At 43.4% G+C, this 22,637-nt stretch overlaps 1 protein-coding gene across 1 annotated transcript; it reads right to left on the minus strand.

Moving 5' to 3' along the window:
- Positions 1–6,809: 6,809 nt before the first annotated feature.
- On the minus strand, positions 6,810–22,541 carry NXPE3 (neurexophilin and PC-esterase domain family member 3). Its single transcript, XM_081908487.1, has 8 exons — positions 21,987–22,541; positions 18,272–18,458; positions 17,757–17,874; positions 16,068–16,290; positions 14,902–15,653; positions 13,639–13,712; positions 12,072–12,278; positions 6,810–10,269 (listed from the first exon to the last, which is right to left on the minus strand). Exons 4-8 carry the CDS (start codon positions 16,158–16,160, stop codon positions 9,668–9,670), a joined length of 1,728 nt encoding a protein of 575 aa, XP_081764613.1. The 5' UTR covers positions 16,161–16,290; positions 17,757–17,874; positions 18,272–18,458; positions 21,987–22,541; the 3' UTR covers positions 6,810–9,667.
- Between the last annotated feature and the right edge of the window lie 96 nt (positions 22,542–22,637).

Below are 22,637 nucleotides of genomic sequence, written 5' to 3' on the forward strand. Positions count from 1 at the left end.
AATGCTCTCCCCAGGGAAGTTTGCCTGGCACCTTCATTATACACCTTTAGGCTCCAGGCAAAAACGTTCCTTTTTAACCAGGCCTTTGGTTGTTCTGATTTACATCCTATGGCAATTTAAAATGTGTGGGTTTTTGGGGGGGTATTGTTTTTATTTTGATTACGTATTTTGCAGTTTTATATTTTGATTTTATTTTGTGAACTGCCTTGAGACCTCTGGGTATAGGGCAGTCTATTAAGCAAACAAAAAAACAAATAAATAAATCTGAATGTGGTTTGAAGATATAGTGTGCGTGCAACCTGTATAGAACTTCCTCAAAGCTTTTCCTGTCAGTTCATAGCTGTCAACTTTTTTCTTTTTTTAAGGGAAATCCTATTCAGAATAAGGGAATTTCCCTTTAAAAAGGGAAAACATTGACAGCTATGTGTCAGTTCCTTTAATCATCATTTTTCATTCATGCATATCGTCTTTTCTACTGTCGTACGTAAAGGTAAAGGAACCCCTGACCATTAGGTCCAGTCATGGCCGACTCTGGGGTTGCGGCAATCATCTCGCTTTATTGGCCGAGGGAGCTGGCGTACAGCTTCCAGGTCATGTGTCCAGCATGACTAAGCTGCTTCTGGCGAACCAGAGCAGCACACGGAAACGCCGTTTACCTTCCCGCTGGAGCAGTACCTATTTATCTACTTGCTCTTTGACGTGATTTTGAAATGCTAGGTTGGCAGGAGCAGGGACCGAGCAACGGGAGATCACCCTTTCATGGGGATTCAAACCGCTGACCTTCTGATCGGCAAATCCTAGGCTCTGTGGTTTAACCCACAGCGCCACCCACGTTTTTCTTTTCCTATCAGTTCAGAGCTGTCAACTTTTTCCTTTTTTTAAGGGAAATCCTATTCGGAATAAAGGAATTTCCCTTAAAAAAGGGGAAACGTTGACAGCTATGTGTCAGTTCCTTTCATCATCATTTTTCATTCATGCATATCTTCTTTTGTACTATCTTAGAGCCACAAAAAATTGTGTCTCAGCAGGCTGTATGGTACACAGATGCACAGCCATAAAGAAGAAAGTGCAATCATTGCTATCACCATCACCACAAGCCAGGTAGAAAACAAGCATATCTGGGTATGAGCATCATATATTGTGCTGGAGGATGGAGAAAAGCAGGAGGCACAGGCGAAACCAAACATAAACATGGGAAATTTGAAGACAAGCAGCACTTGAATAAATGTACAGTGGTACCTCAGTTAAGTACTTAATTCGTTCCGGAGGTCCGTACTTAACCTGAAACTGTTCTTAACCTGAAGCACCACTTTAGATATTGGGGCCTCCTGCTGCTGCCGCGCCGCCAGAGCACGATTTCTGTTCTCATCCTGAAGCAAAGTTCTTAACCTGAAGCACTATTTCTGGGTTAGCGGAGTCTGTAACCTGAAGCGTATGTAACCTGAAGCGTATGTAACCTGAGGTACCACTGTAATGGTTTAAGTTAATGGTTTTCAATCAGTATGCCGTGGCACCCTGGGTTGTCTTGAATGATGGTCAGGGATGCAACAGGCAACACTGGCCTGTATCCTTTCCTTCCCTCCCTCCTCTGATGCCTTTTTGCATGTCTGCTACCCAAAGGCTTGCACAGCTGTTTGTTGCAGCAGCCCTGGCTACAAGCTCAGCTGTCAAATGGCGACTGTGGGGCTTGTCAGGGGCAGCTGAGGTGGCTTCAGAATAAGCAAGCAAATGGGTGAGGGAGCCCAGCCAGCCAGCCCTCCAGCCCTTGCTCTTTGGAATGGACAGATAAATCCCAGGCCCCTGTGGGGCAGTGTGAGGAGGGACCTCTCTTTGGGCTCCTGAGTCCCACAAGGGAGCTGCAGAAAGAATGTAGTTGGTCAAGGGAGCAGTGGACCCAAAAAGGTTGATAACCTCTGATTTAAGTGATTGTAATAATATAATAATTTATTATTTATACCCCGCCCATCTGGCTGGGCTTCCCCAGCCACTCTGGGTGGCTTCCAACAAAATATTAAAATACCGTAATACATCAAACATTAAAAGCTTCCCTAAACAGGGCTGCCTTCAGTTGTCTTCTGAAAGTCTGGTAGTTCTCCTTGACATCTGATGTCCACAGGGCGGCTGCCACTCCGAGAAGGCCATCTGTCTGGTTCCCTGTAACTTGGTTTCTTGCAGTGAGGGAACCAACAGAAGGCCCTCGGCGCTGGACCTCAGTGTCTGGGTAGAACGATAGGGGTGGAGACGCTCCTTCAGATATACCATATTACACGGTATCAGATTAAAACGTCCAAGAGTATTCAGGGCCAAACCCTTGGTTACAAAATTGGAAGGCAATAATTTGATCGCTCTGCCGCTTTTGAAATTTGCATCACTCACCTTTCCGGTTACAGGAATCACTTTCAGCAAATGATCAAACTTTCAAAACAAGTTAATTGCTAGGGACTGTGGTGTTCTGCATCATGGTAATCAATGGAGAGGAGAACAAGGTGTGTCTCTTGCAATATTAAGCATTGTAAAATTATGGTACGGTGAATCTGGAGAGGTAGTAAAGATTGCAGGTAATTGCTTGATATCCACCATTGCAGCTGGATCTTAAACTATGCCCAAAGCAATACCGACAGTTTTCTTTCAAAAAAGGGTTTCTACTTTTGCAGGAAACCTTGTAAAGTAAATCTACATGTTAAGAGAAAAAAATAATAGCCTTCCGATTTCATTCTTTTAATTCTTTTCTTGCATAACTTATGTTCATTTGTGTACATTTTTTTTACTGCTAGATTGTTCTTATATCTCATTTCAAAAGAATATTCAGACTGCTAACATTGACCCCAGTTCAAGATAATGTCATGCATTTGGACATCTTGATTTCTGTGTCTAGGCCTTTGGCTGGAGAATTAATGAATGGGCAAGAAATCAAATTGTTTTCTCTACTCAGACTTCTGAAGTGGGGTGGCCACGTCAAAACTGCATAGGACTCCTCCAAAGTTTGTTTTTTAATATCTATCTGCTTTTGAAGACTGAGGTAGCCAACAAAAATATAGCAATAAAATACATGTAAGGAATATAAGGCAGTGGTTCCCAGTTGTTTAAGTACTGCAGACTTATTTCTGGGTCACTATTTGGTTATTACAGTATTTTACAAAAAGTGAAGCTCTACCTCCAGATTTTACAGTATCATGCTATGGCGTCTTCTAGTAAATTTTTCATGGATACTGTCCAGATTACTGTTTACAGATTATTTGGAGAAGTGGGGTCAACTGTGTGCATGTTTGATACTTTCCCACTTGGGATGTTTCAATGCTTCATGCTCCTTTATCACCTTGTGAGACTCAGACTCCACTCTCCCATTTTAGATATTTCCTCTCTGTTAGTACCTGAACTAATTTTCCATTTGGCTGCTCCTGGATTCATCTCTCTTGCTTTCACCCTAAAACCACAGAAACCTGTTCCTCGGATCCCAGCTTTCGATTGATAGCTATAATTCTTTCCCTCACCTGTTTAATCATTAAATTAAATTGCTGAATAGGTGGGAAACTCCCATTTTAAAAAAAACCAGTTTAGACTAGTGAGAATTTTAGGGAAATGATGCAATTTAGGGATCAAAAATAAATGTGCTCTATTAGAAGTTATCAGGCTGTTTCCGTTAGCTAATTGTTATTGTGTGATTAATATTGTCCTTCAGATTAATTTTCAATTGTTTCTTTATTTACAGGATTTTTTCCACATTTCCATAACCACCCATATAGTACACGTTATCTCAAATTCTTTTTAACAATTTATTTTTATGCTACCATCTTATATTTCATTTATACATTCCTTTCATTCTTACTAGTTCAGCTATTACTGAGTATATATGTTTTCATTGTATGCTTGCTGTGATTTAAAATTTCCTTTGAGCCAACTCTGGTTTTTCCTAGTTTCCACTTAGGAATGAAATTTTCTGAAAATCTTGATCTTGACAAAACGCAGATATTTTTTACTGGTTCTGCTAAAAGTAAAAATCATTACTGCATCTTATACATTTAATATAAACATATTATATGTATATACCATACACTCCAAGTTTCCTAAAGTGATCAGCAGATAAACAGATACATACATCAATGCATAAAGTTGTATAAAAATACAGTATACGTGTATATTAATTTATAAAATTATGCTACAGAAATAGAGCAACTAATGGGACTTGACTCTTTTATAAGTATATTATACATAGTTTTTGCATATAATAAATCAGGCTTCCTTTTTTTTAATTAAAAAAAAGGTTGCCAATGCACCTGTGTGCTCAATGCAAGTGTCTGGCTGATGTGGGTAAAGCATGATTTGGTTGGAATAGCCAAATTTTATGTATATATTTGTTCCAAGTTATTACCACTAGCTGTCCTCACTAAGCTCAATAAATCTACATTTAAGAACCTATTTTTAGCATGGAATTCCTTACTGTTGTCAGTTGACAACAACCAAAATTGGCATTTCGGTCCTGAATACATTTGCCAGCACCCAGCCAGAAACCTTGTAAGCCATGTCCAAAGTCCGGCCCAGGGGCCAATTGCGGCCCGCAGCCCAGTTTAAAATGGCCCCACAGGCAATTTGGAGAAATCAGTCTGTTGCGGCCCCTGAGCGCCTGCTGCTCTGCTTGCTCTTCCCTGGAGCCAATGCTCCACCAAGGAACGTCAGAGGCGGGCAAGGCGAGCTGCGATTGGTGCATGTCTGGCAGCGGCGCTGCGTAATTCGTCGCTTGGCCGATGCTGCTCTTGCAGTGGGTGCTTTTAAAATGTGTGGCGGAAGGGGGTGGGATGATTGGGTTGCTCGTTTTTATTTCTATTTTCATTATGCGTTGTGTTTTTATATTGTGTTTTTATGCTGCGAAACGCCCAATCGTGTGCATATTTACAGTATTCAAATGTTCTTTCCCACCCCATGTGTTTGTGTGTGTACACACACACACACACACTATTCATATCTACCTTCCTTTCAGAAGTTTGAAAGCCATTGTGATGAAGTGGTTAGAGGCCTGCAGGAGAACCAGCTTCAAATTTCCACTCTTACTTAAAACTCACTGCTGTGGTTTAGGGGGAAGTCACTTTTTCCCAGTCTAACCCACCTCACAGGGCTGCTGTGAGAGTTAAAGTGAAGGCAGGGGAGAAGAACCACATAGACTGCCTTGAGCTCCTTGGAGGTGGATGGATAAAGCTGGGCTAGCAGTCTTTGTTTCATAACCCCATCTTCCTGAACATTAAGTCCCATAGATTTCTGAAGGCCTACATTTGCATTTCTTGCAAACTTGTGGGTTCAATAGCTATTTCCTCATATGTATTTTGGGAGCTGTAGCTGTTTGGTGCAATAGGTGCCAGCACATGGTACCTTTGGTTGTTCTAACACAGATAACATCTGGTTTCGTTGTGCCATCAGGGAAAATAGCAGTTCTATCCATGCAGCCTCCTCAAGCTGTCAACTGTGGAAAAGATCTATGCTCTGACAAATCAACTCCCGAGACCTTCTTCTTTCATTTGCAGGGCAAATATTTTCTACCTGGTGGGAATGAGCTGGCCAAATCTGTTGGCAAATGTTTTATTGAGAACTCATTTGAGCTTGGGCGAACACACTTGGACCAAAACCTCTGGCACTGCGCTCACATGATCTCTTCCCTTCTGGCTAATTTTTAAAATGGTGACTGTAAATAAGAGAAGGAAAGTTGACAGTGAGGGCTGCTGCTTCCAGGACAGGTGGAGTGGAATATTTCTTCACTGAAATACGGAATCACTGTTGTCTGATATGCCAAAAGACTGTGGCTGTTTATAAAGAATTTAACAAGAACCGTGTGAGGACAAGACTAAGTGGCTCTCACCTGCGTGACATTTTGCGAATCAAAACCACTACCTTTGAACCAGACCTAGCCTATGTGCTGCAGTCCAAATCTGTTTCACCCTTCACACTAGTGCAGGCAAGTTTTGTTTTGTTTTGAATTGAGAGGAATACATTGTCAAATCTCAGTTAATGCCAGTTGGTCTAAATCAGGTATAAATATATTTGGACACGATATGTGTATCTGGTGTTATGTTGCTGTTCATATTTTTTGAACTTAAAAGTTGACAGACAACCTTTATTACCAATAATATGTAATCCACTTTACAATCTTCCTGACATATATTTCAGCTTCCTGGTTTTGTTTTTTTATCTGGCCTTCAGATATGAAAGGCAGAGTGATTTAACACCTGTTTAGATTTGTCATCCATGTGACGAAATGAAAAGTATGTCGTGTGCAATGAACTTTGCATAAAATAGTTAATTTGTATTTGATTTACTTTGCATATAATTTGCATTTAATTTTAATGGTTCAAAGAACATCAAGCAAAATGGTCGGCCCTCACACATGTTCACTTCATCAAATCTGGCCCTCTTTGAAAAAAGTTTGGGCACCGCTGATTGGAAGGTGTCATAGTAAACAGCTAATCATGTCCCAAGTTTCTTAGATGCCTGACCACGCAGTTGCATTTTACTTGTGCTGTAGTAGTATAGTCTTGGTCCAAACACCAGCCTATGTGGATGCTTGAAACTGTTAGTCAGAGTGTGGGATGAAATGTTGGGAAATTGTAAATAGATGCCACTTGTCAGTATCAGAAGTAGGATGAACGAACAACAGGAACATCAAAGGTGACAAATCCAACAGTCAAGTCCTTCCCTTCTTCATAGTCTGCCATCCTTTATATACTGCCATCCTTTCAGCTGGCCATGAAAAGAAAGAGGTGGTGATAGATTTGGTTTTAAAAAGCAGTCACAGTAACAGCACCAAACATACACACAAGAAGGGATTGTGGATAGAGAAATAGTTTAATCGCAGGTATTGGTGTAGACTTATTTAATATCAACAGAAACAGGTTCCGAATAAACGAAATTCAGTTTCTTTATGGTTCAACGGGTAAGATGTTCTGGGCCTACTTTACACGCAACAGTTTTTAAAGGACTGGATAATTTCTGTACATTCTTTGTGGGCTTGCAGGAGCTTAGACAACTGGTAGACATGCTTGTTTCCCAAATGTCTTTTAGCCTCCTTCCCATCTCTTATGCCTGATGCCGTGCCTTCTTCTGATCAAACCTCTATCTCCTGCAAGACAGGTTCCCTTGAACCATCCCACCCCTTACTCAAACCAGCTTTACTTTCCTGCCCCTCCATCTCTCCCCTGGCCTACTGCCAATACGTCTTTGGCTTCATCCAAATCCATGTCTTGTTCCATCTATTGTAACCTACAAGTCCCCTCTAGGTGAGGACCATGTCAAGTCTGCCTTCTGTACCCAGGCACATCACTGAAGTGAACCAAAATGTTAAATAGCAACAGTTTGCATTCAAAACAGCTCTTACAGACTTTTATTTAAAAAGGAAAAAAATCAGGAATCAATGACATTTCAGACTTGTTTGTTGCGATCTCAAGCATCATTTTTTGCTACCTGCAGTTCAGATGTCAGCTACCGAAAAGCCCCTTGAAAACATGCAGTTCACAGAGAAAGCTAATCAGTCTTAAGATTTTAAAACTTATACCAGTGTAGGTGACATTTAAATTTTTCCCTTGGAAAGTATCGAATAACTCAGGAGGTAGCCACCGAGCCATACAAAATGTTTAATTTATTAAAACACTCCAACTATTAGTAAAGTGGGTGTCCTGCATGCAGATGTCTTAGGCACCAAAACAGGGGGAGATAAAGAGATGGGGAGGTAGGGGTGTGCACCGGGAAAATGGTTACTTTTCTTCTTTTGGATTTACAAATATTTTGGTAATTCCTTTCTTTTGTAAAACTTTCATTAGTATTCAGTTAATTTGGATTTAGTTCCTCCCTTTTTTCATATTTCAATTATGATTATTTTTTGGAAATAATTGTCTTCAGGTTCAATCCCCAGCATCTCCAGTTAAAAGAATTTCAAGCAGCAGAGCTAGCAAATACAGATGTAAATGTGCATTAAGGGCATGCACACACTTCTTCATGCCACGCAGAGTTAAACTATGGAACTCAATCTTGCAGGGGGCAGTGGCGGCAACCAACTTAGATGGATTATACAAATTCATGAGGGTAAGGCTATCAATGTCTACTAGTCGCAATTGCTATGCTCTGCCTTCGCAGTTGGAGGCAAGTACCGCTTCTGAATGTCAGTTGCTGGAACCCAATGGAGGAGAGAATGCTCTTGTGCTCATATCCTGCTTGCTAGTTTCCCACAAGCAACTGTTCACCCTCTGAGAGAACAGGATGCTGGACTAGATGGGCCATTGGCCTTACCCAGAAGGCTCTTCTTATGTATGTTGTGCATTCAGTGCAGGATGTAAGCACCTTTGGGGAGTGCTGGACAAATGACATCACCCCATGTTGTCCCTGCTCCACACTATTTGTCCAATTAAAGCCCATTCTGCTGGGCTCTCTCTTTGGAAAGAGTATATATATATATTGTTTTGCAAAAACTCAGCAGAACCACTAACTGAATGTAAGGCAATGGAGAACACTATTGTGTACTAGTTTGAAAATAAGCCCACCTGTGTGTACAGACATCCCTCGTAGTAGCTGCTGGTTTAGATGCTGTTATTGTGCATAGGTGTGTACACTGTAAAAACAACTCCTGCACATTTCAGAGGCTGCCTGTGTACATAGCCTAAATCAAACTATCTAGGGCAGTATTGTGTGACTTGAAGCAGTTCTCTCTTAAGGTCTCAGGAAAGGTTTTCTTCCAGCTCTGCTACGTGAGAAAAACTCTGCTGGAGCTAGCCAAATGGCCATTTAGTTCATCACCCTGTTCTCACAGTGGCCAACCAGTTTGTTGTTTTCCTGTTTTTAGCAGGTCCATATATATATATATATACCTGTAAGTTGCCTTGAGTCCCATCAGGGGTATGTATAAATTTATAACAATAGTAATACAGGGAGACCCACAAGCTAGACATTCACGGCATTCTTTTAACCAGTATGCCTGAAGGAGCGTCTCCACCCCCATCGTTTTACCCGGACACTGAGGTCCAGCACCGAGGGCCTTCTGGCAGTTCCCTCACTGCGAGAAGCCAAGTTACAGGGAACCAGGCAGAGGGCCTTCTCGGTAGTGGCACCCTCCCTGTGGAACGCCCTCCTACCAGATGTCAAAGAGAACAACTACCAGACTTTTAGAAGACATCTGAAGGCAGCTCTGTTTAGGGAAGCTTTTAATGTTTGATGTATTGCAGTGTTTTAGTATTTTTTTGGAAGCCGCCCAGAGTGGCTGGGGAAGCCCAGCCAGATGGGCGGGGTATAAATAAATTATTATTATTATTATTATGAAAATGTTGACAACTGAACCTGGAATTTTCAGTATCTCGAACATGTGCTCTGGCATTGTGCTGTGGCCTCTCTCCCTAGCTCCAAGCTGAAGGAGGCGGCTGCTGCTGCGAATACTTTCATTATCTTACCAGATGGTGGCAGAACATTTATTGTAGTGAGAATGGCAAGTGGAGCTGTGGACACCTTCATTCTCAGGTGTGCATTGTAAAGAGGTATCCACACATATAGTCTTACTTTTTAGAAAATTAAAACAACCAGTCCCCAGACATTCCAAGTATGAATTATGTATGCTACAGTGCAGGCTTGGAGAATCAGATGCAGGTTAGGGGTACCCCAAATCAGCAACAAAGAACTAGTGCAGAACGTGTCCGTAAGTGAACTACAGAAACAGAGACCACAATTGATTATGGATTCCTTTTACGAGGCTGTAGTGCGTTTCCACCGGACACACAAAAGACAAGAAAGCATCTAACTGGTTTTTGACAATAACATCTTCTGGGTGCAATTTGTGTGGCAAATGGTGTGCCAGCGACATCTCCCAAGCATCCACAAAGTGCACTCCAATTCCTGAGAACATCTTCCTCATGATTGTGTCAAGCTGATACGAATACCAGTCGCTGTTGAAAAGGCTAACCTCCGGCCCGAGCTCCTGAACGTTGGCGGTTTTGATGACTATCCGCGTCTTGGGACTCCGATCCAGAAGCCGAACGATGGACTTGCGAATGTTCCTCAGTCTCCTGATGTACACTTCTACAGGGAAAGTGCTGAAGTGAGACCAAATAGTTATGGCTATCACAGTGTTCCTCCCGCCTACAATGCGATTCAGTTCGTTGGCAATGTAATGCAGCTCACTGCTAAACACGGTGGAGAAGCGGATAGGGGGCCCGTGGCAGCGGAAGTTTAGTAGGATGTTATGCACCGAGTCCACAGCCATGAAGGGCCCAACATTTTTAGGGCTGCCAAGGTTTAATTCCACGAGATCTGAAACAAACAAGCAAACAAAAAAGGATTACCGAGTGACTGCCTGTTGCAACTCTCTGAAGAGGAAAACAATAATTGTTAGGGTCCTCTATATAACATTCACACAGGACAGGAAAAAAAGGAAACACACAAGACTTTTCATGAGTATCAATTCCAACCATTTCAACTGGCACAGCTTGGAGGATCAATATGAAGCCAGGAAGAAGCATCAGGGTCAAATGCTTCTCCTCTTACCTGTCCCAGTGCACTTTGACAAGAAGGTAATGCCTTGTATTGAGTCAGAATTACCCTAATGTCAGCTAATGAAACCAAGAAAATAAGCAAGGTGTGAGGAAGGAGAAAAGGGTCGCGTGGAGCAGCGTTCAGCCTGACTCACTCCCAGCTTCATGAAGCCTGCAGTAATGAACTGGGCCCAAATCTTAAAACAGTGTTTGACAAAGATACTCAACTAGAAACACCTTCTTTGCAGAAGGGAAAGTCTGTTACATTAATTGAACCATCTAAACAGGTATCCCTCATTAAAACAGTCCACTTTGGCCCTCAGCGTTGGTGCCTCTCTTTTGTTCCCCTTATTTGATCTGCCACCAAATCATTACCTTTTCTTGCTATGCACTGTTTCTAAACATCTACCCCTTCCTTTCGCTACAACACAAAATCACTTCCTCTTCATCCCCCACCTTTATTACCACCTCTTTCCTCCTGCCTTTCCTGCGCTACTCCTGAGCTATCCTATCTCTGTCCACAGCTCTGCAACCAAGATAATTTGACTTCTTTTCTTGTCAATCGAACCCAGGGCTGGAGCACAACGTTTTGCTGCCTGAGGAAAAGGACAAAATGGCACATGCAAGCACTCGCCACCCGGTCAATATATAAAAAAACCTGATTGGACTTGCAAGTGAATCTTACTTCAAAACTGGCAACAGGATTGCATCCTCCATTCTACCTGAAGCAGCAGCTTACTTTAGGGGCCCAAGACAGGCTTACAGAGTTCTGTTCTCTCAGAGGGGAGCAACTGGGGGCTCAGGAGGAATAGCAACAACTACCCCAGCAACTGCTGCCTGTGGCAGGTGCCTGACTTTGCCTAATGGTAGAGTTGCCCTCTCAGGTCATCCAATTCCCCTTCTTCCAAATCCAATGCTGTTATCCCATCGCTGTCTACATCCTTAACAAACGACTCCTTCAGAAAGCTTTCCATGCCCTTGCATCACCTCTCAACTTCTCCTTTGCAAATCACACACAAAGAGACAGGCATATTCCCTATTAGATCATCCGGTAATGTTGCAGAACTCTATTCTTTTCCATCACTGCTCAAAAATCCATCTCTTCTAAGGCATTTGGCTCAATCCTGGATTCCTCACTACCAGTGCAAGTCTAAATGTGTGTATTTGCACATGTCCATCCTATTATTACTGCTTCTCCTATTTTTTTCTTTTCTTTAGCGATAGCTCTCCCATCACTATTAACATATGCAGTGAGAAAGAGAAGGGCACTTTATTTCCTTAATAGAACCATTTTGATGAGGAAGGGGTGAGGCTTGAAAGGGTAATCCTGAAGCACATGAAAAGGCCATTCTTAGCCAGCTTTTAGGGTGACACAGAATTAGAGAGATTTAAAGTAAATGCCAAAACTTTGCAGTTCTAGCTCTTCCAAATCCCAGAAACACAATCAGCGAAATTAAAATCAGTTACAAAGTGATGACCGATATCCCACAATCTCTACATCAAGAGTATAAAAATTAATGTTTTCTCATATTTCTGCATATATATGTGAAACACCTGCAAAGGCAAGGCAAAAATAGTGACCTGGAACAAATGTTGTCAGATATTCAAACCACTGCCTGATTGTAGAGTCTCCAAACAAGTGGATAAGTTTCCCTTGTAAACATTCGGTAATATCTGATGACTTGTTAAAATGCCGAATCCACTGTGTTCTTGCTCGCCATTCATCTTCATAATAGTAACCAGAAGGAAATACATCAGGGCTTTGAGATCTTTCCAGATTGTCCATCTCTGAAAGAGAATTTTGAATTGCTAGTTAGAAATGAAAAGTCGTGTGTTATAATTATATAAGTAAATCAAATAGGAGCATAACATCAAGCCTGCTAAAATGCTGGTAATTAAGTTCATGAAGTTTGAAAACATTTAATAACTGAGATTTAATAAGCAGACTGTACTATGTTTCCATATTTTGCAAAGCAATCAATGACATTCACGTTGGTAGACAAATCCTTTTATCTGCAGGTGAATCCCCCAACAAAATTTCAGAGACCCAAGGCTTTTCCAAGCATGTGTGTGTGCAAGAGCTGTTATTACTTGCCTATCATGGAGACTCTAGATATCTTTCTTCAAGGAAGTATTTTTGTTGTAGGTAGATTGCATTTCCTCAGCAATCAATGGCCACAGTCGGATGGAAACTTAAAGCACACAGCACTCACTTTCCTGTTGGATTGTGATCGATATTTTGTTGCTAGGATAATCCAGTATTCCTTTCCACCTACATGCCTAATGCAAATCATGGTTGTGGGGAGTGAAAAGGCAACTACAGTGGTACCTTGGTTCATGCAGTTAATCCATTCTGGAAGTCTGTTCTTAATCCGAAACTGTTCTTAAACCAAGGCGCGCTTTCCCTAATGAGGCCTCCCGGCACCGGTGCCCTTCCACCATTTGGATTCCATTCTTAGACTGAGGTAAAGTTCTCAAATCGGGACACTATTTCCGGTTTTGCAGAGTTTGTAAACCGAATCGTTCTTAAACTGGACTGCTCTTAAACTGAGGTACCACTGTACTGGCTCATACCCATGGAGATCATTTGTGAGGTGCTACATACTTCCCTCATGACCGGTACCATTTTGTGACTTTTTACAAAAATAACGGATTCTTAAATTTACGTAGGTGCACCACAAAATCACGGGAACTTAACATGACGTCTGAGCAAATCCATATGACTGGCTGAGTTGGTGTTTATCTAATTTAATTTGGCAGGCACTGAGTGCTTGCATTTAACAATGTCGTCAATAATGTATGCTTGGCAGTCCTTGGTTCAAAACTCATTTCAGCCACAAAGTCATGATTCACTCAGCCTCCTCCTCAGCAGTGTAAGGGTAACAATATGGACCTACAGTACAGGATTGTTGGAAGAATTACCAAGATAATGTACACGATGCAGTTTTCACTGTAAAGTGATATGTTACTGCCACTAATAAAAATTCTCCCACAGCTTCTGATCAGCAATACATTCCCACACTGAATCAAACTGTCACTTGCCGGTTTCCTCTGATTAAATCTAACATGTGCAAAAGACTTTTGTGGTGTAAAATAAATTAAGGCTTTTTGTGGTTTGAAACAAAGTCTTTCAAATGTTTAACTTTACCTGCATGCCTTAAGGGCCTTACGAGCACAGTATCAGGGCCACTGGAGGATATTGGCACTTTGATATTCACATCACTAAATAAACAAAAACAAAACAAAACGAAATTCAGTGATAAAAAGTCACATTTGCCTAAGGTCAAATACCCAAGGCCAAACTGGTACATCACTGTCATAGTTATAACACTCCTCTTTTGATTTTAGCTCTGCATGTCAATGTAGATTCCCCAGCTATTATTAGTTCAGGCACACAGTGTCCCCAGAAGTCTCTTATTTGCAAGTGGGTGGGTGTATGTGGACTACAAAGCAGAATACAGGGATCCCTCCCCCCTCTCCAGCCTCTTTCCCTATTCCTCAAACTTCAGCTTATTACACTTTGAGGAACACAGGTGGTGAATTACAGGTTTGTGAAATGTGTTATTGAATTTAATGTGACTGCTTTTTAAAAACAAAAAAAGGGATGCATTCATTACTGGGGTGATGGAACGCTAGGAGGGAGAGTTTAACCATTTCCCATCTCGCTGTGGTCTTGACAAAAAATCCCGGTTTTTAAAAGTTGCTATTTACACTTGGAGGGAAGCTGCAACTGGTATAAATGGAATCTTCACTCCTGATGCAAAAGGGAGGATTGCAGCAAGAGGATGAAACAGTTAAAATTCCTCTCCCTGCTTGTTGTGGACCTGATCCCAACTTGGCTTTTTAAAAAACAAGTTCTGGCCCATTAAATTATTGCAGTCGACATACCGTATGTAGGAAACCCCTCCATAGAGATGCACATCCACAGTCAAAAGAGGGCTTAACTGTGCCATTAATATACCAATGGTAACTCTTCTCTGCAAAATGTATATTACTAGGGGTTATGGCCAGATCATATACAGTCAAACCTCAGTTCTTGAATGGCTCCATTTTTTAATGTTTCAGCTCCTGAATACCAAAAACCTGGAAGTAAACCCGGAACCCAAACATCCGACACGGCTTCCACTTGAGTGCAAGAAACTCTTGCAACCAACCCAATCGGAAGCTGCACCTCGGTTGTCGAACGTTTCGGAAGTCGAACCATCTTCCAGAATGGATTAATTTTGGCAACCAAGATTTGACTGTACATACTGACATACATATTGGACAGAAGTCCCAAGGTAAGGGGTCTCTGAAAACTATGGACCTTTCCGCAACAATACAAGTAATTTAAAATGAAATGAAAATATCAGAGAGCCAACATAAATCAGTCCCAAACAGAAGCAACAGTGGGGTATGAGAGAGCATGTACCTTTGGAAAAGGCGACTCTCTTCTGAGGTCAGAAGGCCCTTTTGATACCCCCCTTTGTAATGGCTGATCCTCGTGGCGCAAGAGAGCTTTCTTGGCTTGTAGCAAAACCATGGCTCACCGGTGTAAAGATCCGTAAAGTTACACACCGGCATATCTCCTGGCAAACAGACATTGCACACAGTCGCTTCTGAAATTCTCCCTGATTTGAATAGGCTTTTAAAATAGACCCTGTCTGGTCTCTCTTCTCGTAAACGCTGAAGTACTTGGATCCCTTCGCTAGGGTGGACCAGCGCCACAGATACTGTGACCTCCCCTGGCCAGAGTAAAGTGAAAAAAACTCTGTAAGATCCATTCTGGTAATCTACAACTCTTCCTGTGGCTCCAGCCTTCAGGTGAGCGGAGTGGATTCTTGTCTGAAGGTAGTCCCCACCGTAACGCTTTGGCTTGCCTTCATAGTCTTTCATGTGGACCAGCACCTCCAGCTGATCACCAACCTTGAAATGTGTACGGGTGTTCAGGATCACAAAGTTGCTATGGGAGGGGTCAGTGCTTCTCACAAATGGGGTTTTATCCTCCAGAGGTTTGGGCCACTGTATAGCAGCAAATAAGGACTCCTCTTCCCCTTGTTCTCTCTTGGACAAGACTTGGTGCTCATATCCACAGTACAGCTTTCTGGGTATTTTAGTCATCTGTAACAATGGCTGTTGGTCATCATCTTCTACCAACCACTTTAAACCTGCTTCATTCAGATTCTGCAAAAGAAGGAAGCTATTAGAAGCAGGCCTATTCACAGCACAAATAAAGAGATGTGAAGTGTTCTTTCGAACAGTGTTTATATACCACTCATGGGCTAAACAAGCGACTTGCAGCCAACGAAAAGCATGATAAGAAAGATCCCCTAAACAGCAAAATGTAACAAGCTTCCTCATACAGAGGCTGAGGATTTTTTTTCCCCTGCTGAGGGCCACATTCCTGTCATACACATTCCTCCCACCCTATCCCCACCCTTCCATGCTATTTTATTGGTATGCCCTTTTCGCGATGTACCTAAGAAGCAAATATGGTGCAGTCACATGTATATAATCTGGCATGGGGAAAGTTCTGGTGAACAGGAAGAATGCTGTCCAACTTACTTGCCCTGCCCCGGAGGGAGGTGAGTCACTCACCTCTAATTCGTAAAAGTTGTGTAGTAAAGCCAGAATCGCCAAGACTGCCAGAATGAGGCACAAAATCTGTATTTTGGAGAAATTGGGCCACATGATCCCTTCATCTCTCTCTCACCCACGTAAGATGCTGCCATGTTGCCCATATCCCACAGGCGCCAGTGTCATTGTTACTCAGTGTTACACAGGAAATCTCATCCGGAGGCTTCCGCTGCATTTCCTCTTCCTGCAAATGCATTTTTAAAAGCTTCCAGTTAGATCTTAAAATACATCTAAAATAATAAAAAATGGGTTTCCCACATGACATTCAGGAGTGTTAGAAGCATAAATCAAGCAATTGTTTTTTTAAAAAGGGAACCGGAAAGAAAAACAGATAATGGCATGGCAAATCCTCATTATATCTCAGCTGAGGCAGAACGGCTGTTTAGCATTAAAGATACCTTTTCAATGTTGCTTTTGGCTACACCAATAGTAAAACAAACAGATAATAAGTCTTGCACCAGAATTTGTAACCAATCCCCAGTGAAATTAATTCATTTACCTGAATGGATTTTTTCAGAGTCCAGCCGTCCTGAGAACACTACCAGATTAAGGGCCTCTCCATTCTACCCTATGGTGCCTTTGTCCATGACAGAGGTGGGATATTTCTTCTCTAAAGTAAAGGTAAAGGTATCCCTGCCCGTACGGGCCAGTCTTGACAGACTCTGGGGTTGTGCGCCCATCTCACTTAAGAGGCCAGGGGCCAGCGCTGTCCGGAGACACTTCCGGGTCACGTGGCCAGCGTGACAAAGCTGCATCTGGCGAGCCAGAGCCGCACACGGAAACGCCGTTTACCTTCCCGCTGGTAAGCGGTCCCTATTTATCTACTTGCACCCGGAGGTGCTTTCGAACTGCTAGGTTGGCAGGCGCTGGGACCGAGCAGCGGGAGCGCACCCCGCCACAGGGATTCGAACCGCCGACCTTTCGATCGGCAAGTCCTAGGCGCTGAGGCTTTAACCCACAGCGCCACCTGCGTCCTTTCTTCTCTAGAAAGCCGCTAATTCAGCAAGTGGTTTACAGTATACGGACATAATACCAGAAGACCTATTTTTATTTCCTCCTTTTCTTCACTCTTTTCATAGTTTTCCCTCAGCCCAATGCCTATTATTTCAAGCTCCCTCTACACCTCAGCCTTCTTCTCTGCACTTCCCAACTGCCTGACATCCCCATTTCTTCTTTTCCACCTCCCTGCTGATAGCTTCTCTTGTCCTTAAGCCCTATGTGAAGATGTGTTAAGACTCAAACTAACATTTCACTTCCCTTTCTGTAGCTAAACAGGCAATAAACTAATTGCTGTGTTTGCCAGAGCAGTTAGAATATCTGTGAGCATTCTAGAACTTCAGCACAGTTCAGCTAATGGATGGCCAACAGCACGCAATTCTTAGCCTTTCAGCATCACTTTGAAATCTCCTGTTTTAAGAAAGCTACATGAATTTCAAGACCCTAGATTTAATTTAGGAAACATCCTAATGCTAAACTGAATTATTCTTTTTCCTCTCTCGGTTCTTTCTGAACACCACAATTGGCAATGCAACCCAACACATACAATATATTGCTAGCTGGGCAATATAGAATCTACTCAGTGGAAGATGGTTGTGAAATTCTATTTAAGAATACACTGAAATAAACAAATTAAAAGACAGAGAGACTTACTCTGAATAAACTTTGCAGTTTTAAGACTCGGTCGGTGCTTGCATTATAGGGCACTGAATATTTAACAACGATCATCCGAAGGCTGCTGCTTCCATTGACCTTTGCCTTCTTTCAGGGTCTGTAAATTGATTCAATTATTCCTGTTTATGCTCCAGAAAACTATTCCAGGGACACATTATGAAACAAGATGCATTTTGTGAACTATTCCAGTAAGGATGGGTTTCTGTTAATGTGCTTTCACTTCACTCCATTATGAAAGAGAATGAATTCTAATTAGCTAGCGAATCCTAATAATACAGTAAGCACTTACAAAATTAATGCTATGAAGCAGAACATGGCCACACAGATACATATTTAAAAATAATCTGTGCTCCTGCAGTGCAGAGACCACGTGTTAATCATTGCACAGATTGTATAAAGGGATTACAGAGATCATATGATATTCTGAAAGATGACTCCACATTATAAGGGGGAACACATGCTTGAGAATAGATTAATAAAAGGGGGAATCCTACTGTTTTATTTGTATGAATAAACAAGCTGCAAGGTCCAAGAAGGGTGGTCATTTCAGATCCAGGCACTCTTGGTTATAGAGATGTGTTCAGACTGCTGTGCAAGAACAAAAACAAAGGTAGCCAGGAGCAGCACGACACTACAGGTGCTATTTGTTCCATCTGCAGCTGGCTTTCCTCTTCTTCCCTCCTGCAAAACACATAAGGCCTTGCTTAAGATTTATGTCAAATAGTGCAAGGCCAGTCTGTATTAAAGACCACTTAGTGGAATCTTTCCACAGGGGCCTCCTGCACTCAGACAACATGACCTACTTTCTACTATCATCGAGAGGCAGATAGGGTTTTCACTGTGGCAAAACCCTTTTATTGGAACAAGCTCCCTCCTCTGCCCCCACCCTTTAAAACATGTCTGGTTTATTTAGAGCCGTGGTTTCCACATACGAACAGCCTGCGCCCCACATGAACATTTATGAGGACGGCTCACTTACTTTTTTCCTTCTGCCTGTTGTAGCAATTGTAATGCACTGTGTTAGATGTTCTGTTGTTTTTAATTGCATTTTTACAAATCACAAAGTAGCCGGGAGCATCTAACTGCCAGCCACAGTTTGTGAACCCCAGATTTGGAGCCAATCAGCAAACCTAACTTTCCCATGGGTGGGTTTCAAATTAGCAAGTGATACTAAACACTCCACCCTCAAAGGCCTCAAGTCTCAAAGCAAAATTCCAATCCTCAAAGTGCTTGTTTGGGGGGGGGGGAGAAGCCAAGACTTTTCCTTGGAGGCAGAATCAGAAACCTCCAACTTGCTATGTCCCCTAGGACTAGTCTAGGCTAGTAACTGTATGTGGATTTTCATATTCTACCACTGTTCTGATCTAGTTGTGTGTGAATACTGAGAACCACATACAGATACTGCCTTATGGCTACTCCATGGAGTAATTCCACTAACTACTTAGGTTCATAAATTTCCATGGATCCAATGGATACAACCCTTAGTAACTTTCTAAGTTCCAACCAGCAAACTACCATCAGTTCAGAACTAGCAGAGAGAATTTAAAAACCATCTTTTCAGCGGGTTTCTTTTCTGAATTGCCTATAGTTTTGGATGCCTTTAACTCTGTGGGAATCCAAATGGGATAGTTCTGCATGTTCAATAACAACTCTGCATGCCTAAAATGCCAGTTAAATAAGCAGTCTGAAGAACGAGGCTGAAGCTAGAAAGAGCCCCATATAAAGAGTTTGGAGTGGGGTCCTCAGACCTTCTCTTGGGATATAGCATTCTAAGAGCTCTATCTAAATGCAGTTCCTAATTTGGAGTAGAAATAAATAATTAGGATCTGCTAGCAGGAAAAAACAACAACTCTTCAGTGAACCCCAAAGCTACAGATTCTAGTCAGACTTTGCAAGATCCAGTGTAAAAAGGGGTGGCCAAACCTACCCAGGCCAGCAGGTTTGTGAAAACGAGTTCAAATGATGCCATAGCTGGACCCCACATGCTTTACTATTCTTACTCAGATACTATAGGTTCTTCATCATAGGTTCTATTCAATCACCGTAAGCCATAGACTATGGCTTACCATGACATGCAAAGACAGTATGTGCCAGCTATGAAAAATGGAATTTCCCTGTGAGAGATCATTAGCAAAGGGATCAAAAACAGAACTGCAAATATCATAATGCCTTTATCCAAATCTATGGTGCGACCACACTTGGAATACCATTTGCAGTTCTGGTTGCTGTATTTCAAAAAAAGAGATATTGCAGAATTTTAAAAGATGCAGCCAAACTAATAAGGGAGTAGAGCGAGTGGGAAAAGGGTAGGGTAGAGTAGGGTACTGGACATAATAAAGGTGTAGAAAATTACTCAAGGTATGGAGATAGTGGATAAACATGAGGTTTTCTCCCTTTCTTATAATACTAGAATCTGGGATCATCCAATGAAGCTGAAAAGTGAGGGATTCAGGACAGCCAAAATGAAGTACTGAAGCACACACACAATTATACCATGGCATTCACTACCACAAGATCTGGTGATGGCCCCTAGTTTAAGGTGGTTTTAAATGGGGCTGGACAAACTCATGAAAGCTATCAGCAACTCCTCACCATCATAGCTATACTACCTCCACATGGGTGGCGCTGTGGTCTAAACTACTGAGCCTCTTGGGCTTGCTGATCAGGAGGTTGGTAGTTTGAATCCCTGCGACGGGATGAGCTCCCATTGCTCAGTCCCAGCTCCTGCCAACCTAGCAGTTTGAAAGCACACCAGTGCAAGTAAATAGGTACCGCTGCAGCAGGAAGGTAAACATCGTTTCTGTGCGCTCTGGCACTCATCACCGTGTCCAGTTGTGCCAGAAGAAGTTTAGTCAGGCTGGCCACATGACCAGAAAAGCTGTCTGTGGACAAACGCCAGCTCCCTCGACCTGAAAGCCACACCCCATAGTCGCCTTTGACTGGACTTAACCATCCAGTGGTCCTTTACCACCCTTGTTTTTTTACTACCTCCAGCACCAGAGACACCATGGCTTTGAATACTAATTGCTGTGGGAAGACAGCTATTGCCCTCATACTCTGCTTGGTGAGCCTCTCATAGGCATCTGAGTGACAGCTGTGGGAAAGAGATGCTGGGCTAGATCCAGCAAGATTCTCTCAGGGTCTTCCCTAATCAGGATTTAGCTGCAGAAGAAGCTGAAATAAAATGAAGAGTACGACTGCCCCCCAAATCTTTAGAATCCTCTTTACAATCTTTGTGTATCCACCTGGGGACATTAAAAAAACATGGTCTGCAACAAGGATATACATACCCTCTGTATCCCCACCACCACCAGAGCCTTATGGGTTACAGCTGCTAGGAGGGGGTAGCACAGAGGAAGAGTTAAAGACCCCAGGACCACAAGTTCAGAGCCCCCAAAAGGCCTACATGAAAGGGCAAAACAGAAAGGTGTGAGTGGATCCTATAAGAGATTCCCATGGAAGGTGCCCTAGAGCATTCAAGAACTTGTGAAGGAATAGATCAAATTCCAGAAGCTGTACCAAAAAATCCTTCGGACGTCAACAAGATCTAAAACAGAAAAGGTAAACTCAGGGGAAAGAAAGAACCTGCAGCCATATATATTGCTGAACCTTCAGTTATCAGGTTCAAATCCCAGCTCAGCCATGAAGCTTTAGCCAAGTCATTGCATCAATTCCTTTCCTTCTTCATTTTAATGCATTGCAAGTTCCTACTATTTTAGATGCTATCTGGAAATGTCAGTAAGACAATAACAAGGGAGGGGGAGGGAAGCACTATCTTGCAGGAATGACAGGAGGGTAAAAAAAAAAAGATGATCTATATGATATAAAGCTGACACCTTGGGATAGGGCTATAAAGCTTTCAAGAAATCCTAACGCTGCAGCCCGACTAACGGTCCCGCCCGAAGTGATAAAGTGCCTCCTTCCCTTCCCGCGCCGATGGGCCGAATATGTTATACCGACGCTGGATCCAAGCTTCTCCCATGCAGGGACTACCTTCCCCTCCAAGCTCAGTCAGCGAGCAGAAACCGACCCTCCTTAGCAAGCGAAGGAACCCCTCGGAGAGCATACGCAGAGCGCTCTTCCCTGGTGAAATAAAGAGCCCCGAGCAAGAGGGGCTTCGGGGTCGCTGCAGGTCTGAGTCCTTCGCGACACCCCCATCCCCAAATAGGAAAAGCCTCCCGCGCCGGGGCGACTCGGCTCCCCACTCACCAGGGCCCTCGTGCCTCGCGGCGACCCAGCCCCTCCGACCCTCCTGAGCGACGGGAGGCGACTGCGAGGGAAGCCTCCCCTCCCGCGTCGCCCACCTCCTCTTTCGGGTGCTCAGCAGCTGCCCATTGGCTGCCCTCCGCTCGGAGGAGGGTTCGGCGGGCGAGACCACCGCGGAAAGGGGAATTCCTCACGAAGCGCCGGCGCCGCCTCCGCCCGCTGCTTCGCGGGGGTCGCTTGCAGATAGCGGCGCGCTCCCCTCCTCGCGCCCGGGAGGAAAGTCGTCCGCCCAGCCCCGACCGCGGCGGGCGGCGAGGTTCCTTTCGCTGGCTTGGCGTGTTGGACACCTGCCCGCCTTGCCTCGGCTCCTGTGCGCGCGCAGGGAGACTGGCATCTGGCGAGCAGCAGCGTCTCTTATCTTTGCTGCATCCTCGCTGTGCGAGGCGGTGCACTCCCCGCACTGCGGTCTGGCCTCGGCGCCTGTCTCCTGCCTCTCCTACCTGGCCTGCTGCGGTTCTTTCGCACCCCGCTCGCTGCGTTGCTTTGCTCCTCCCGGGCAAGGGCCTGGGGCTCGGGGTGGGTTGGTTTTCTGGGAGAATCTGGGGCGGGGTCCCTTCGACGCGGTCAGGTCACTAGGAAGCAACGTGACGAGCG

The sequence above is a fragment of the Podarcis melisellensis genome (genome assembly GCF_964234715.1).
Source record: "Podarcis melisellensis genome assembly, chromosome: 4".
NCBI lineage: Eukaryota > Metazoa > Chordata > Lepidosauria > Squamata > Lacertidae > Podarcis > Podarcis melisellensis.